The 17,120-nt window shown below is 39.0% G+C and overlaps 1 protein-coding gene across 5 annotated transcripts in view; it reads right to left on the bottom strand.

Annotated features, from left to right (window-relative positions):
• Positions 1–17,120, bottom strand: part of GPAM (glycerol-3-phosphate acyltransferase, mitochondrial) — a 73,322-nt gene that overhangs the window by 11,708 nt on the left and 44,494 nt on the right. For all 5 annotated transcript variants that reach the window (XM_079899892.1, XM_079899890.1, XM_079899891.1 and 2 more), the window contains 8 exons: positions 11,041–11,137; positions 10,263–10,399; positions 7,308–7,407; positions 6,542–6,754; positions 4,633–4,746; positions 3,182–3,267; positions 2,328–2,443; positions 287–357 (listed from right to left, as the gene is read on the bottom strand). In XM_079899892.1, the coding sequence (XP_079756018.1) occupies positions 287–357; positions 2,328–2,443; positions 3,182–3,267; positions 4,633–4,746; positions 6,542–6,754; positions 7,308–7,407; positions 10,263–10,399; positions 11,041–11,137 (934 nt within the window). The remainder of the gene's footprint in view (positions 1–286; positions 358–2,327; positions 2,444–3,181; positions 3,268–4,632; positions 4,747–6,541; positions 6,755–7,307; positions 7,408–10,262; positions 10,400–11,040; positions 11,138–17,120) is intronic.

Genomic DNA, 17,120 nt, shown 5'->3' with positions numbered 1-17,120 from the left:
CTATCAGAATACTTTCCGCATGCCGATGAGCTACGCCTTATTTCCATTAACTGTATTACTCAAAGAATGTCTTGCTGTCACATAAAACAGTCTCTGAGGTTTTTTTATGTAGATTTCTTCCTCCGTCAGGTGTAAGCACCTGTCGGCAGAGTCCTTAGCTTATTTTACGGTTTATCTCACAGGACTAGCTGGAAGGGGGCCAAATCTACCAGTGGACAAGTATTTGAAGAGCGGACGAAGCATTTTCATGCTTTCTACTGCACTCCAGGTGACACTGCAGACATACCTGCCTGTGTCTGTAGAGGAGCAGGCAGGCCACGATGTGTGTTGACATAATGGCACAGGACTTGCTAGCGGCTGGAAGGCAAACACAGATCTTTAGTTGCACTTTTTTTTAATACAGCTAAAACTTTTTAAAAGTACCTAAATCTTAATCAGGAGTATTTAAAATTATAAAAGTCCTCTGCCACATTTCCTATAACCCGTTTACCAAAGGGAAGTTACAACATTATACCATGTTCTGGGCCAATGGAACCTCACTAGAGATCGTTATTCATCACATAATAGATTTCAGTCTAAGACAGGTCCACTCTCAGTCCAAACCAATGGAAGTTTGTTACTCGGTGACCAAGAGACATCTTTATGGAAATACCAAGACCCAAAGCATGAGCCTGTTCTAAGAGCTCTACAGGATATCCTGCTTCAGTGTTTCTTGACTTGTTCCTGGCCTCAGTCTACTACACCTGCAACTCTACTTCACTCCTCCTGCAGGTATTCACCACCACATTACAACAAAGTCGGGGGGCGGGGGTGGAAGGGGCTGGGGACAGGTAGTTAAAGTCAGGAATCTGGGGTCAAATCCTAACTTCTACACTAATTTCATGACTTGGGGGAAACGTCTTAAATTCCCAAGCCTCAGCTTCCCTTTGGTACAATGAGCATCCACCTGGTTCACTGGGCTGTGTAAGCACGAGGTGACTGACCTGGCACAGGACGCATAGTAATGGGTGCTCAGTACATTTTAATTTCCTCTTTTCAACCTGGCCCAGAGGCAGGTCAGAGGTAGGAAGGAAGGGGACAGAAATACATTTGAGAATGACTATAGTCCATAACTCAATATTCTAAATTTGTAGAAAATTATTAATCATACGAATCAAATATGAGAACATCTATGGAATAATCTAAAATAAGATACCATCTGTGGGTTTTCTAAGATGATAATGAATTCATGAATAAATACTTCATTCACAATTGATGTTGTCTCCAGTGTTTAAGAAACAAAAAAGTACCGAGTACCATATATATTTGGCCTTTAAAAAGGATATTTAAAAGGTATTTTTAAATTATTTGTGTTATAAATGGAAAATAGCACAATACAAAACGGTAAAAAAATATTTTTATAGACTAGACAGCAACACGTCTGGTTATTTGGGTAGTGAGTTTTACCTTTATTTTACAACTTTACAACATTTAAGGATGAATTATTTTTAGCATCCAGAATTTAAGCAAGAGAGAGACACAATCAAATGTGCTCCAGAAAGACTACCCTGGCCCGGCGTAAAGCAGGAGTAGAGGCAGCTAGAGTGAAAGGAGCGGGAGAGGTGAGGAAGCCTCCACACTGGTGTCGGCAGGAAATGCTGAGAGTCTGACCTGACGGGGAGGAGGCACAGGGATGGCGAGGAAAGCACGCCTGGGTGGCACCCCGAGGGCCCCGCGCTGCTGCTGCTCTGCAGTCTTAGAGCAGCCTCTACAACGTGACACCGTGCTGCCATTCGGAACTTCAGGACAGCTGATTCTGCAGGTAACTCACTCCACTCTGAGCCGCGCCCATTTGCATTGTTTGTGTACAACTATCCCACTGAGAGCATACGTCTTTAAGTACAGAACCATTACTCAATGTGTATTCCCCACAGCTAAAACAAAATTGTACACATAATAGCCGCAAAATATTTGCCAAATAAAAATGATCACGGGGTCACAGGGGACAGGGACATGCAACTGTAAGCCTAGATGCTGTACCACAAGTTAGTTCAAAGAGACTAATTCATAAGCAAAAGAAGCAACAAATCATTTTGGCAATTTTTTAAATGCCTAAGAACTACCACATGAGTACCTGCTAATTATCAGGCACGGTGTGAGATGTTTCACTGGGTTATCTCAAATCCTCTCAGCACCACTTTCTTTCTAATAACTTTCCTATCACCCCCTGTGTATTAGTACTAGAACCAGAAGTGGAAGCTAACTTTGGCAGATTCTAAAACCTGTATGGTTCGTACTGCATCACACCGTATCTGAATTATGGAATTAAAGACTGGAATTCTACTTACTGAAGAGAATGTGCTCAGCCAGATTTGCAATCAGTCTTCTTCGGAAGGATTCATCTGTTGCATTTCTGGACTCGTTAATGGACGTGTCTGTACCTTCAGCAGCAGCATCACTGGGTCTAAAAAGGTTTTGTTTTTGTTTTTTTAATTAGACTTCTATAACCCCACTCTTTCACAAAGCATACTACATGGGCTTAAGATACAATGTATTAGACACTTTAAATTTCTACATATTCTAAATTTAAGCCACAGATAGATTATTTCTATGCGTTGTTTTACTCCATAATATACCTTATTAAGTTTAATACACTCTCCTGACCAAAATGTGTTACTTAATTATGACTAAATAGTCTGTTGGTACATCACTTCCAGAACTCACCGGCAGAAAGAATGCATAAAGCAAGATGCCTCATTTAAAACATTTTCAAAAATTCAATACTTGAACATATTTTAAAGGAAGGGCTTAATATTCTATTTCTCTAAGTGACAATTCGATTTGAATTCTAGAAAATTCAATAGAAAAACTCTTTCATATGTTGCATGAACATGCAATATGCATAGCCTAAGTTACTACCAAAAAGAACATTTCAAACATTCAAAAATATAAATCAAATAAGAACTCTTACATGATTCACAAAATCAAAAAGATTTTATGATGCAAGTAATCAAAAACCTTCAAACTAATGTGGAAACACATAGTTTCAAGATCCTTTATCAGACCAAGAGAAAAGTTACTCAAATGAGGAAGTAAAAACAAGAACATGAATGCCCTTAATAAAGTTAACAAATTCTTCCATGCAATAGAAGAAATAACAGATATTTGACGGGTCAGTATAAAAAATTTCCATGAACCTTACCTTGAAGGAAGTATAGCTGGTAACAACGCTTGCTCCAGAGAAAGTGGAGAAGAAACAGGTTTCTGACTTTGGCTTTCTAAATATTCCTGGAAAAATAAAATAAAATATTATCATTTACTCCCACTGTCTCACTTTCATAAACATATATAAAATATAATTTCACCTTCAAAAAGTAAAAAGGGAGATGTTAATAAAATGAGCCGTATAACATAACATGAGAAATACTTTCTATATCCTAAACTGTCTTCAGAACTGCAGAATAACTCATAGAATGTTGTTAAGCATGAAATCTAAGAACAGAAACTCCAAAAAACAGGATGATGCTTAAGTAAAATCATTTAAAAATTAAGGGGAAAATTTAACTTTTCTCATATCTTCATGAAACTATTTGGCATTCCCAGTATTACTAATAGTGATAAGTCACCAACCATACCTTCTAAAGGAAATCTGACAACCTGAAGGTCACGTTATACTCAAAAGAACCTCAATTCAAAAGCAAATCATAAACGAGAGAAGCTGTGCAATATTAACAACAACAACAACAAAAAGTGATAAGAAATGATGAGGTCCCTAAAAGTCAAACGCACTTAAGGCCAGAAAGCATGCATCTAGCATAGCAGTTTGACTCTTTCAAAGTAAAACCGAAACGTGGAACAGAAGGAGAAGCAGGACATCTCTGCACCTTATCTTTAGGTTCCCAAGTCCCTATCCTTCTTTTCTCCTTTACCAGTCTGAAAATCTTAAGAATTTAAAACTGCAGGACCTCAGGGACACACCAGCCCCAGGCTTCTCCATGAGGATGGCACTATTTCTCTGACTATGTAGGTATTAGACTCCACTCAGTAGAATACGGCATCATCCTAGAGTATCAATGTTACCCAGCTGTGAGATACGTTTTGAAAAATTTCTCTTAAGGGCAATTTTAAAACATCATATAGGGCTTCCCTGGTGGCACAGTGGTTGAGAGTCCGCCTGCCGACGCAGGGGACGCGGGTTCGTGCCCCGGTCCGGGAAAATCCCACATGCCGCGGAGCGGCTGGGCGCATGAGTCATGGCCGCTGAGCCTGCGCGTCCGGAGCCTGTGCTCCACAACGGGAGAGGCCACAACAGTGAGAGGCCCGCGTACCACAAAAAAAAAAAGAAAAAAAGATCGTATAAAATACTGATATAGATAAAGCGACATGCAAAATTCTCATGAATTAAAAAAAATAGCAATACATTTTGAGACTGATATCTCCCAAACATAGACATTTAGGCTCCTTTGTCAACAGGCACATTTCGGTGGAATAATTTAGGAAACACTATCCTTGTCAGAGTCCCCATTCTATGAGAGAAGAAAGTGAGGCCCAAACTCACATGGAGAGGAGGCATCAGAGGCCGGACTAGAGCCCAGATCTTGTGACACTGAGCTACACCAAGGCTGACACAGCTTCACTTCAACAGACACTCACCTTTAAGGAAAATGGTTGTGCAAAATCCACTCTGACACATCCATAGTTTTTTCGTAACATTCTGATAACGCCTCTTGCTATGCTCCAGAGGCTCTCATTCTTCTTAGGTTTTCCCTAATTTGCAATTTTGAAAGAATAGCATGGTAAGAAATAAAGCTAACAAATACACAAACATCATTATCCAAAGAATAAAGTTTATTAATTTTTTTATGGAAACCGATGATCTGTCTGGAAAAAGATAATAACGACTGAAGGAAAATAAGTATTCATTGACTGAGACCTGTCAGAAAATGTTTAGCACTCCAAGATGCTAAAAGATGTAATCACGTCACTGGGGAGGTAATTTGGCCATTGAAAAAGGAAACATTTAACACAACTTCATTTAGTGCATTGTTTACATCATTCACAAAAATAGAACTGCAAACTACTGAAGGACAAAAAATGATGTAACAGCCTGAAAAACTGTTCTGCAGTTCTCAGATAAAAGTAAGATGTCGAAGAGGCCACCTTATTGTGGTCTGATGATCACGATGGTCCAAGTATGTAACATTAGGCAACCAAATGCCAAATTCAGCCCCAGAGTGGCCTTTGAGCCAATTATTCATTCAGTAAGTGTTTCCTGAATATTTAACCCACATAAGGCACAATGTCAGCTGTATAAGGGACACAGGACTCAGATATGATGTCATGAGACGCAGTCAGGGTGAGTGAAGCATATGTTCAGAATTGACACAGGCAACACAAGGAGGGGTCTCACAAGAGATAATAATAATAATCCAGGTCTATCACTATTTCTAAAGCCTCCAATTATTAGGAGTCCTTGAGCTTCTGATATGTTTGGGGCAATAAGCTTGAAACAAGTATCATGACCAAGACTTCCACACTAAATAAGAACAAAACTAAACTCCTCTGGAACTGGCACACTGCTGGGAGGAATAGCAAGTTGGTAAAACCATTTTGGAGAACTGTTTGGCAGCATCTACAAAGCTGAACGTACACATACTTTATGATCCACTGATTCCACTCCCAGGCACATACCCAACAAAATGCATACATATGGTCATCAAGAGAAATGTACAAGAATGATCACAGCTGAAACCAGGAAACCAAACTTTTTTTCAGCAGTAGAATAGACAAATTGTATATTCATACACTGCAATACTGTACAACTATGACAATGAACAAATTGTAACTACCTGTAACAACAAACAGGTGTTGCTTGTGCAAAGGAAACCAGAGATAAAAAGTCCACACACTACATTATTCCATTTTATATCATGTTCAAAAATGGGCAAACTAATCTATTCAGTAAGAAGTCAAGATAGGTGGTTACCCTTGAGGGGAAAACAATGAGAGAGGGATAAGGGAGGTTTCTAGGGTCCTTGACCTGGGTCCTGGTTATGTAGGTGTATTCATTTTGTGCTAATTCAAGCTACATGCGTATGATGGGTGCATTCTTCTGGAACTATTTACTTCAGTAAAAAAGTTCACTAAAAAAATTACTGCAGTCTCAAAATTAATTTGCAGTTGCTCTGCCAACATGATCCCACCAGTTCTTCAGGTGTAACTTAAACTCTACACATAAGCAATAAGCCCTGGGGAGACCGAGCCATGTATACCCTCCCCAAGGCAGAGGTGGCAACTCAGTACCAAGTATTCTTCCACTTCCCGACCCCATGACCAAGGCATGATTAATCTAATCATGCCACTTCCTCCAAATGCAGGAAATTACCACATCATCACTACCAATCAGGCTGCCATACGGGATGAAAGCCCACCCTACCAAGTTTCCTACAGTGTTATAAAATTAGAGAGTAACAAAAATATTCTCAACTAATTCTAAAAGCACTTATCTAAAAGCAAAAGACTGGAAAAGCAAAGATGACTTTTGTGCAGGTGGTCCTCTTACCAGTTGTTCACCATTGTAATGACCCTCAATAATACGATCGTAGGAGATCCCAACAGGTATTATCAAGATGTCTGGGATGGTATTGGTAGACAGAGTATCTACTACAACTGACAAAAGTCCTGCCCGAGCACAGGAGATTTTTCCACTCCTAGAGCGTGTGCCTTCCAGAAAAATCTCCAAGAACTGCTGCTGTCGAAGTAGTTCAACTATATGCTGGAATATAAGGAGAAAGTAAAATATGAACTCATGAACTCAAGATCACCCAACTTAGAATAAGCTCAGCAAAGTTAAACCTAAAAAAACAAAACAAACAAACAAACAAAACCTATAACTTCTGACAAAATATTTTGCTCACATAGATAGTACCAAAAGAGCTTCTCCAATGTTATATTTTGGTGATAACAAAAAGTAACCATCAAACCCATATCCAAGCAATAATCACGAAAATAATTACTCAGACAACTGTTTTTTAACAATCTCAATCAAGGGGCTTCCCTGGCGGCGCAGTGGTTGAGAGTCCGCCTGCCGATGCAGGGGACACGGGTTTGTGCCCCGGTCCAGGAAGATCCCACATGCCGCGGAGCGGCTGGGCCCTTGAGCCATGGCCGTTGAGCCTGCGCATCCGGAGCCTGTGCTCCGCAACGGGAGAGGCCACAACAGTGAGAGGCCTGCGTACCGAAAAATAAAAAGTCTGAATCAAGTCTCATTTTCTTCTACTGTGATAGCTACCATAACGACTTTAAGAGTAATTAGAGATCACACGTACCCCGTGGAGCAAAGCTCTATAGAGAATATCTTTCCGTCCATCTGGCGTCTCATCTAGCCTCCGTCGTATGAAAAAGCCCCCAAGCTTATGGATCAGGGTACTATAAATTTAAGAACGCATTAATTTTTTAAAAAGAAAAATTTAAAAAGAGTACTCAAATTCCAAGTTATTCGAAACGTGTCATTTGGATATAAACCTCATGTATTGTTTGAGTTGCTGATTGTGAAAATGTGGACATTTTTCCATTTTCCATATATTGACGTGTTTCAGTCATTTACATTATTCATTAGCCTTCAGAATATCACTGTGTATAATGAAGCTCTGTTACATCTGTTCTAAGCCAAAAGGAGTTTACATGATATATTATCCCGCAAAGGTGCTGGTACAGACTTTAAGAGGATTATAGAATACTGCTAAATTTAAAAACCCTGCCCAGGGTCTTAAGACACTGACCTTTAGACATACCAAAATTTTCCTAAGGCACATTTACTACAAGATGAATGTGATGTTACAAAAGCTCCTTTGGGGAAACCTTCTCAAGTAAGTATTTCTTAGAGAGCATCCCAGTAAGACAAGAGTAACTTTATCAAACTGGAACCAAGCACAACCATCCTCCCAAAACATGAAACCAAAATTTGCTTCATTTACACATACATAGAATAAAACAATTCGCACAACCCCACTTCTCTGTCTACAGCACTGATGAATTACTTTGATATGAGGTTGAAACTTTCCAAAACTTAAGTCAACTTTTCCAAACTCAGAGCCTCCTCCTATTCTGTTCAAACAGAGTGATATTAATATAAATATTAATATATAGTTTTGGAATCTTCTACAGTCAGCATAAGGAGGCCACAGTAAGATATATCCAGAACTTAATGTCACTCTTTGAAAGTAAAACTCTGCAGAATAAATTCTTAATAAATGAGATGAACCATCCACAAAAATAAGCCCCCTTGAAAAGTGGTTTGTGAATGTACAGACTGGCATGTAACAAAAGAACACTGCAAATAAACAGGCCAGGTTATCGAGAGTCTGTCATGTCTGAAGGAATGATAAGCTGAGCAATGACTGGCATAGAGGTGGTGAAAAGGGAAGTTGGCTTATGAGAAATGATCAATGTTTATTAAGTACTTCCCCAGAGATCCACCTGGAGAACCAATCCAACCTGGAGGGAATGAGTACATGAGTTGTTCTGATTACAGAAGAGGCAAACTATTATGGGGCAAGGCTTCTCTAAGAGCCCAGCTGGAACAGTCTTCTTCACGCCTAAGTACGTTTCTGATGACTTTCTAATTCAACTTTCCAGGTTCCTTGACACTGGGAAGAGGTACCCATGAGAGAAAACATAGATATTCTGATACTTGGAAAAGCATGTCTGCCCTGTAGGGTCATATCACGCTGGATTAGAGCTAGCTGTTTGCCTACATTCCCCATTATTTTATGAGCTATTTGAAAGTAAGGACTATGTATTTTGTTCTCCCTTGTCTAGAGCACATTTGGGTAAGTACTGGCTTACTGCATGAACGAATGGCTTCTCGTCAGTCATCCACATGCATCAGATTAGCTACAGAACTCTGAGCCAAGGGATTAGGAAGGAGCTCCTTGTCCTGCGAGGCTGAGGATCAGGTTTCATGGCAGGCAAAGCAGTGACTGCCCCCTTGTGAAGTGCCACCTGCACAGCCTGCTTCCCTTCCAGTCGCTCCACATTCATCCTCCTCGTGCTCTCTACTACTCACAGAGCTGACCTGAGAGATGCTTTGTACTTTGAAGTATGAAACTAAATACTTTTCAAATCTGTGACCTCTTCTCCAAGAGCACTGTTATACTTTTATTTAAGCCTTCATTACCTTTTATCTGAACTACTGCAATAGAGTCAGAATTGATCTAACTCCCTCTAATCCAGAATGACTTTTCAAAATGCGAATCTGAACGTATCATTTCTCAAGTATGGGATACACTCTAAACTCTTGGCTTAGAAATTGTTTTGACCTAACTCTCACCACCTATGCAGTCACCACCTCCAGCCTCTGAACCCTGCTAACGCACCCTACATTCTAACCCTAGAGGCTAAGAACTGCCTGCTGGTTCATGACCATATCATGCTTTTAAATCACTCTGTCTTTTCACATACTATTCCCTCTGAATGGAATGCACTGCATTCCCCTGAAAACCTCTAAAACATACCTTTTATGTTATACTGTAATTATTATGTTTCTAGCTCTACTAAATTACGAGGTCAAAGTAACAGGTAAGGTTCTTTCTTACCTTTATACCATTACCACCTGCCTACCACCACCCTGACCCCACCTGCGCACTGCCAAGTCAGATACAGTAATTTGCTATCTTATCTTTCTAATTGCCTTTTATATGTTTGATAAATACTGCTGATAAGTTTAGCTATTCACAGTTCACCAAATATCCCATATAAAACACAGAAATGATGATGACAGTCTTTTGTTGTTGTTGTTTTATTGGAGTATGGTTGCTTTACAATCTTGTTGTTAGTTTCTGCTGTACAGCAGGGTGAATCAGCCACATGTATAAATATATCCCCTTTGTACTTCCTTCCCATTTAGGTCACGACAGAGCACTGGGTGGAGTTCCCTGTGCTATACAGTCAGTTCTCATTAGTTATCTATTTTATACATAGTAGTGTATATATGTCAATCCCAATTCATCCCAATTCATCCCAATTCATCCCACCCACCCCTTCCCCCGTCTGTTCTCTACCTCTGTGTCTCTATTTCTGCTTTGCAAATAAGTTCAAATGATGATGGTCTTAATGCTTTTTTGTACTTTCCAAATTTTCTGCAATAAGCATGCATTACTTTTATAATAAAAATAAAAAAGTTAATGTCCTCATTACAATAAATGTATCAAAAGGTATAATAAAAAAAGAAAAATTCAAAATATAATCTTCATACCTTAACTTTCCAAATAAGCTGATCTTACCTGAAGATGGGGATGTTGAGATTATTGCCTGAAGCAATGTATGGCGCTTTGATGTTATGGCAGAAGAGAATGAAAGTGAGCAGGAGATAGTCAATATGTGATCTATGAACTGGTAGAAATATAAGTGGCAAATTCATCTAGCAAAAGGAAAAACACCAAATTTAAAATTCAGATGGAAAGTTCAATTACAGTTTGCAACTTCACATTTGGTTAAAATCATTCAAACACTAGCTACTTAGTGACTCATTCTTTAAAAACATTTTTCCGTAATAAGAACTTCTTTCAATTTAATATCATCTAGCTAAAAACAACTACACCAACAGAAAAGAATCAGGGAAGGAGGAGAACAATCAAGAGTTCAAGTTGACTATATATCTTCTGAAAGGAAGCCCTAATCATATAAAAAGAACATAGTTTTTGGCCACAAGCTTGGTTTGGTTTGAAATCCTGGGCAAGTGACTTACTGGCTGTGACTTGGGACAATTTCTTAATCTACATGTGCCTTTATTTCCTCATGTATAAAATAAGGCTTGTTCTACCTGATTTTCAGAGTTATTGCAAGATAACTTACAGAAGGAATCCTGCATATTGCTGGAAGGTGCTCCTTTACCCCACTTATCTCCCACAAACACATAACTACTGTAGTTATCTCACACGGGGGAAATCTTGCAAATGTGTAGGAATGCACAACAGTATACAAGAGAACATTTGAAAAAGAATTCCGAAATCGCTCTGCAAATGTGGAGAATACAGAACGACAGATTCACATAGCTCTTGCCTCAGTTGCAGCTTTAACCATCTCAAGTTGACCCTTGTGAATCTGAATATTCCAAAAGAAGCTGTTGAACAGTTTTAGCAGCACCCATCCGGTCAGTCTGAAAGGAAGTTAAAAAAATTTTTTAATGTATATACATATATTTATATATATAAACATATATATTTGACATTTGTCTACCTAAAGTTTTGAACCTACAACGTGAGTGATTGTAATTGACTTTTTATGAGCACGTGTGCATGTATGTGTATGTGTACATCTGAATTGTGAACTTAAATAACTGACCTTACACATGCTACTTACAGAAGCATCCATTTATTATGTACTAAAGTCTTACATTTCATTTTCATTGCACACTTTATACTTCAGAAGCTAATGATCGAGCAAATATTTAGGTGAGTAGTGATCCCTCTCCTGCATACAAATCACTCCACGACACGGGCATGTGCAGATTCATCAAGAAAAAGAGAGAGAGAGGGCCCGAATAGATAAAATCAGAAATGAAAAGGAGAAGTTACAGCCAATACTACAGAAATACAAAGGTTCACACAAGATTACTACAAACAATTATATGCAAATAAAACGGATAACCTAGAAGAAATGGACAAATTCCTAGAAATGTACAATCTCCCAAGACTGAACCAGAAAGAAATAGAAAATATGAACAGACCAATTACCAGTAATGAAACTGAGTCAGTAATAAAAAAAAATAAACTCCTAGCAAACAAAGTCCAGAACCAGATGGCTTCACAGGTGAACTCTACCAAATATTTGGCGAAGAGTTAACCCATATCTTCTCAAACCATTCCAAAAAATTGCAGAGGAGGGAACACTTCTGCATTCTGCTCATCTTACGAGGCCAGCATCACCCTGATAGCAAAACCAAAGACATCACAAAAAAAGAAAATCACAGGCCAGTATCATTGTTGAACATAGATGCAAAAATCCTTAACAAAATATTAGCAAACCAAATTCAACAATACAGTACATTAAAAGTATCACGCACCATGATCAAGTGGAATTTATCCCAGGATGCAAAGATAGTTCAATATCCACAAATCAATCGATGTGATACATCATATTAACAAATTGAAGAATAAAAATCATATGATCCTCTCAAAAGATGCAGGAAAAGCTCTTGACAAAATCCAACATCCATTTATGATAAAAACTCTCAACAAAGTGAATACAGAGGGAACATACCTAAACATAAGAAAGGCCATAAATGACAAACCCACAGCTAACACCAGACTCAATGGTGAAAAGCTAAAAGCATATCCTCTAAGATCAGGAACATGTCAAGGATGCCCTTTCTTGCCACTTTTATTAAACACAGAATTGAAAGTCCTCACCACAGCAAACAGACAAGAAAAAGAAATAAAAAGAATCCAAAGTGGAAATGAAAAAGTGAAACTGTCACTGTATATACATGACATGATACTATACTTAGAAAATCCTAAAAAGGTCATCAAAAACTACTAGAACTTATCAATGAATCTGGTAAAGTTGCAAGATACAAAATTAATATACAGAAATCAGATGCATTTCTATACACTAACAATGAACTATCTGAAGGGAAATTAAGAAAAGAATTTCATTTATAAATGCATCAAAAAGAATAAAATACCTAGGAATAAATCTACATAAGCAAGTAAAATACCTGTACTTGGAAAAATGTAAGACACTCATGAAAGAAACTGAAGATGACACAAGCAGATGGAAGGATATACTGTGTTCATGAACTGGAAGAATTAATATTGTTAAAATGACCATATACCCAAGGTAATCTACAGATTCAATGTAATCCCTATAAAATACCAATGGCATTTTTCACAGAACTAGAATAAATAATTCTAAAATTTGTATGGAAACACAAGACCCCAAATAGCCAAAACAATCTTAAGAAGAACAAAGGTGGAGGTATCACGCTCCCCGATTTCAAATTATCTTACAAAGCTACAGTAATCAAGACAGCACGTACTGGCACAAAAACAGACACATAGATCAGTGGAACGGAATAGAGAACCCAGAAAGGAACCCACATTATAAGGGCAATTAATCTATGACAATGGAGGCAAGTATACACAATGGGGAAAAGAGTCTCTATAATAAATGGTGCTGAGAAAACTGGGCAGCTACATGCAAAAAACTCAAACTGGACTACTCTCTCACACCATGCATGAAAATAAATTCAAAATGGATTAAAGACTTAAATCTAAGACCTGAAACCATAAAACTTCTAGAAGAAAACATGGGCAATATACACTTTGACATCAGTCTTAGTAATATTTTTTTTGGATATGTCTCCTCAGGTAAGGGAAACAAAAGCAAAAATAAACAAATGGGACTAAATCAAATTAAAAAGCTTTTTCAGACTGAAGAAACTATCAACAAAACAAAAAGGCCACCTACTGAATGGGAGAAGATGTTTGAAAAGGATATATCTGATAAGGGGCTTATACCCTAAGTATACAAAAAACTCAAACAACTCAACATGAAAAAACAAACAATCCAATTAAAAAATGCGCAGAGGGGGCTTCCCTGGTGGCGCAGTGGTTGAGAGTCCGCCTGCTGATGCAGGGGACACGGGTTCATGCCCCGGTCTGGGAAGATCCCACATGCCGTGGAGCGGCTAGGCCCGTGAGCCATGGCCGCTGAGCCTGCGCGTCCAGAGCCTGTGCTCCGCAATGGGAGAGGCCACAACAGTGAGAGGCCCCTGTACAGCAAAAAAAAAAAAAAAAAAAATGCGCAGAGGATCTGAATAGACATTTTTTCCAAAGAAGACATACAGATGGCCAACAGGCACATGAAAAGATGCTCCACAGCACAAATCATTGGGGGAACACAAATCAAAACCACAATGATTGCACTGGTTCAAGATGACAGAGTAGAAGGACATGCTCTCACTCCCTCTTGCGAGAGCCCAGGAATCACAACTAACTGCTGAACGATCATCGACAGGAAGACACTGGAGCTCACCAAAAAAGATACCCCACATCCAAAGACAAAGGAAAAGCCACAATGAGACGGTAGGAGGGGCACAATCACAATAAAATCAAACCCCATGACTGCTGGGTGGGTGACCACAAACTGGAGAACACTTACACCACAGAAGTCCACCGACTGTAGTGAAGGTTCTGAGCCCCACGTCAGGTTTCCCTACCTGGGAGTCCGGCAATGGGAGGAGGAATTCCTAGAGAATCAGACATGGAGGCTAGCGGGATTTGATTGCAGGACTTTGACAGGACTGGGGGAAACACAGACTCCACTCTTGGAGGGCACACACAGAGTAGTGTGCACATCAGGATGCAGGGGAAGGAACAGTGACCCCATGGGAGACTGAACCAGACCTACCTGCTAGTGTTGGAGGGTCTACTGCAGAGGCGGGGGGTGGCTGTGTCTCACCAATGAGGACAAGGACACTGGCAGCAGAAGTTCTGGGAAGAGTCCGCCATTACCCCCACCAAAGAGCCCAGGTAGGTTCCAGTGTTGGGTCGCCTCAGGCCAAACAACCAACAGGGAGGGAACCCAGCCCCGCCCATCAGCAGACAAGTGGATTAAAGTTTTACTGAGCTCTGCCCACCAGAGCAACAGCCCGCTCTACCCACCACCAGGCCCTCCCATCAGGAAACTTGCACAAGCCTCTTAGATAGCCTCATCCACCAGACGGCAGACAGCAGAAGCAAGAAGAACTATAATCCTGCAGCCTGTGGAACAAAAACCACATTCACAGAAAGATAGACAAGATGAAAAGGCAGAGGGCTATGTACCAGATGAAGACACAAGATAAAACCCTAGGAAAAGCAACTAAATGAAGTGGAAATAGGCGACATTCCAGAAAAAGAATTCAGAATAATGATAGTGAAGATGATCCAAGACCTCGGAAAAAGAATGGAGGCAAAGATCGAGAAGATGCAAGAAATGTTTAACAAAGACCTTGAAGAATTAAAGTACAAACAAACAGAGCTGAACAATACAATCACTGAAATGAAAACTACACTAGAAGGAATCAATAGCAGAATAACTGAGGCAGAGGAACGGATAAGTGACCTGGAAGACAGAATGGTGGAATTCACTGCTGCAGAACAGAATAAAGAAAGAAGAATGAAAAGAAATATAGACAGCCTAAGAGACCTCTGGGACAACATTAAACGCAACAGTATTCGCATTATAGGGGTCCCAGAAAGAGAAGAGAGAAAGGACCCGAGAAAATATGTGAAGAGATTATAGTCGAAAACCTCCCTAACATGAGAAAGGAAATAGCCACCCAAGTCCAGGAAGCACAGAGAGTCCCATACAGGATAAAACGAAGGAGAAACACACCGAGACACATAGTAATCAAATTGGCAAAAATTAAAGACAAAGAAAAATTATTGAAATCAGCAAGGGAAAAACGACAGATAATGTACAAGGCAACTCCCATAAGGTTAACAGCTGAGTTCTCAGCAGAAACTCTACAAGCCGGAAGGGAGTGGCATGACATATTTAAAGTGATGCCAGGGGAAAATCTACAGCCAAGATCTACCTGGCAAGGATCTCATTCAGATTTGATGGAGAAATCAAAAGCTTTACAGACAAGTGAAAGCTAAGAGAATTCAGCACCACCAAACCGGCTCTACAACAAATGTTAAAGGAACTTCTCTAACTGGGAAACATAAGAGAAGAAAAGGACCTACAAAAACAAACCCAAAACAATTAAGAAAATGATAATAGGAACATACATATAAATGATTACCTTAAACATAAATGGATTAAATGCTCCAACCAAAAGACACAGACTCACTGAATGGATACAAAAACAAGACCCATATATATGCTGTCTACAAGAGACCCACTTCAGACCTAGGGACACATACAAACTGAAAGTGAGGGGATGGAAAAAGATATTCCATGCAAATGGAAATCAAAAGAAAGCTGGAGTAGCAATACTCATATCAGATAAAATAGACTTTAAAATAAAGAATGTTACAAGAGACAAAGAAGGACCCTACATAATGATCAAGGGATCAATCCAAGAAGAAGATATAACAATTATAAATATATATGCACCCAACATAGGAGCACCTCAATACATAAGGCAACTGCTAAAAGCTATAAAAGATGAAATCCACAGTAACACAATAATAGTGGGGGACTTTAACACCTCACTTACACCAATGGACAGATCATCCAAACAGAAAATTAAGAAAGACAAGCTTTAAATGACACAATAGACCAAGTAGATTCAATTGATATTTATAGGACATTCCATTCAAAACCAGCAGATTACACTTTCTGCTCAAGTGCGCACAGGATAGATCACATCTTGGGTCACAAATCAAGCCTCAGTAAACTTAAGAAAACTGAAATCATATCAAGGATCTTTTCTGACCACAACACTATGAGATTAGAAATCTATTACCGGGAAAAAAACGTAAAAAACACAAACACATGGAGGCTAAACAATACGTTACTAAATAACCAAGAGATCACTAAGGAAATCAAAAAATACCTAGAGACAAATGACAATGAAAACACAACGATCCAAAACCTATGGGATGCAGCAAAAGCAGCTCTAAGAGGGAAGTTTATAGCAATACAATCCTATCTCAAGAAACAACAAACATCTCAAATAAACAACCTAACCTTACACCTAAAGGAACTACAGAAAGAAGAACAAAACCCAAAGTTAGTAGAAGGAAAGAAATCATAAAGATAAGAGCAGAAATAAATGAAATAGAAGCAAAGAAGACAATAGCAAAGATCATTAAAACTAAAAGCTCGTTCTTTGAGAAGATAAACAAAATTGATAAACCATTAGCCAGACTCATCAAGAAAAAGAGGGAGAAGACTCAAATCAATAAAATTAGAAATGAAAAAGGAGAAGTTACAACAGACATCACAGAAGTACAAAGTATCCTAAGAGATTACTACAAGCAACTCTATGCCAATAAAATGGACAACCTGGAAGAAATGGACAAACTCTTAGAAAGGTGTAAACTTCCAAGACTGAACCAGGAAGAAATAGAAAATATGAACAGACCAATCACAAGTAATGAAATTGAAACTGTGATTAAAAAATCTTCCAACAAACAAAAGTCCAG

The sequence above is a fragment of the Stenella coeruleoalba genome (assembly GCF_951394435.1).
Source record: "Stenella coeruleoalba genome assembly, chromosome: 16".
NCBI classification, from domain to species: domain Eukaryota; kingdom Metazoa; phylum Chordata; class Mammalia; order Artiodactyla; family Delphinidae; genus Stenella; species Stenella coeruleoalba.
The sequence above is the reverse complement of the archived record's forward strand: the minus strand, read 5'-3'. Positions and strand labels throughout refer to the sequence as shown.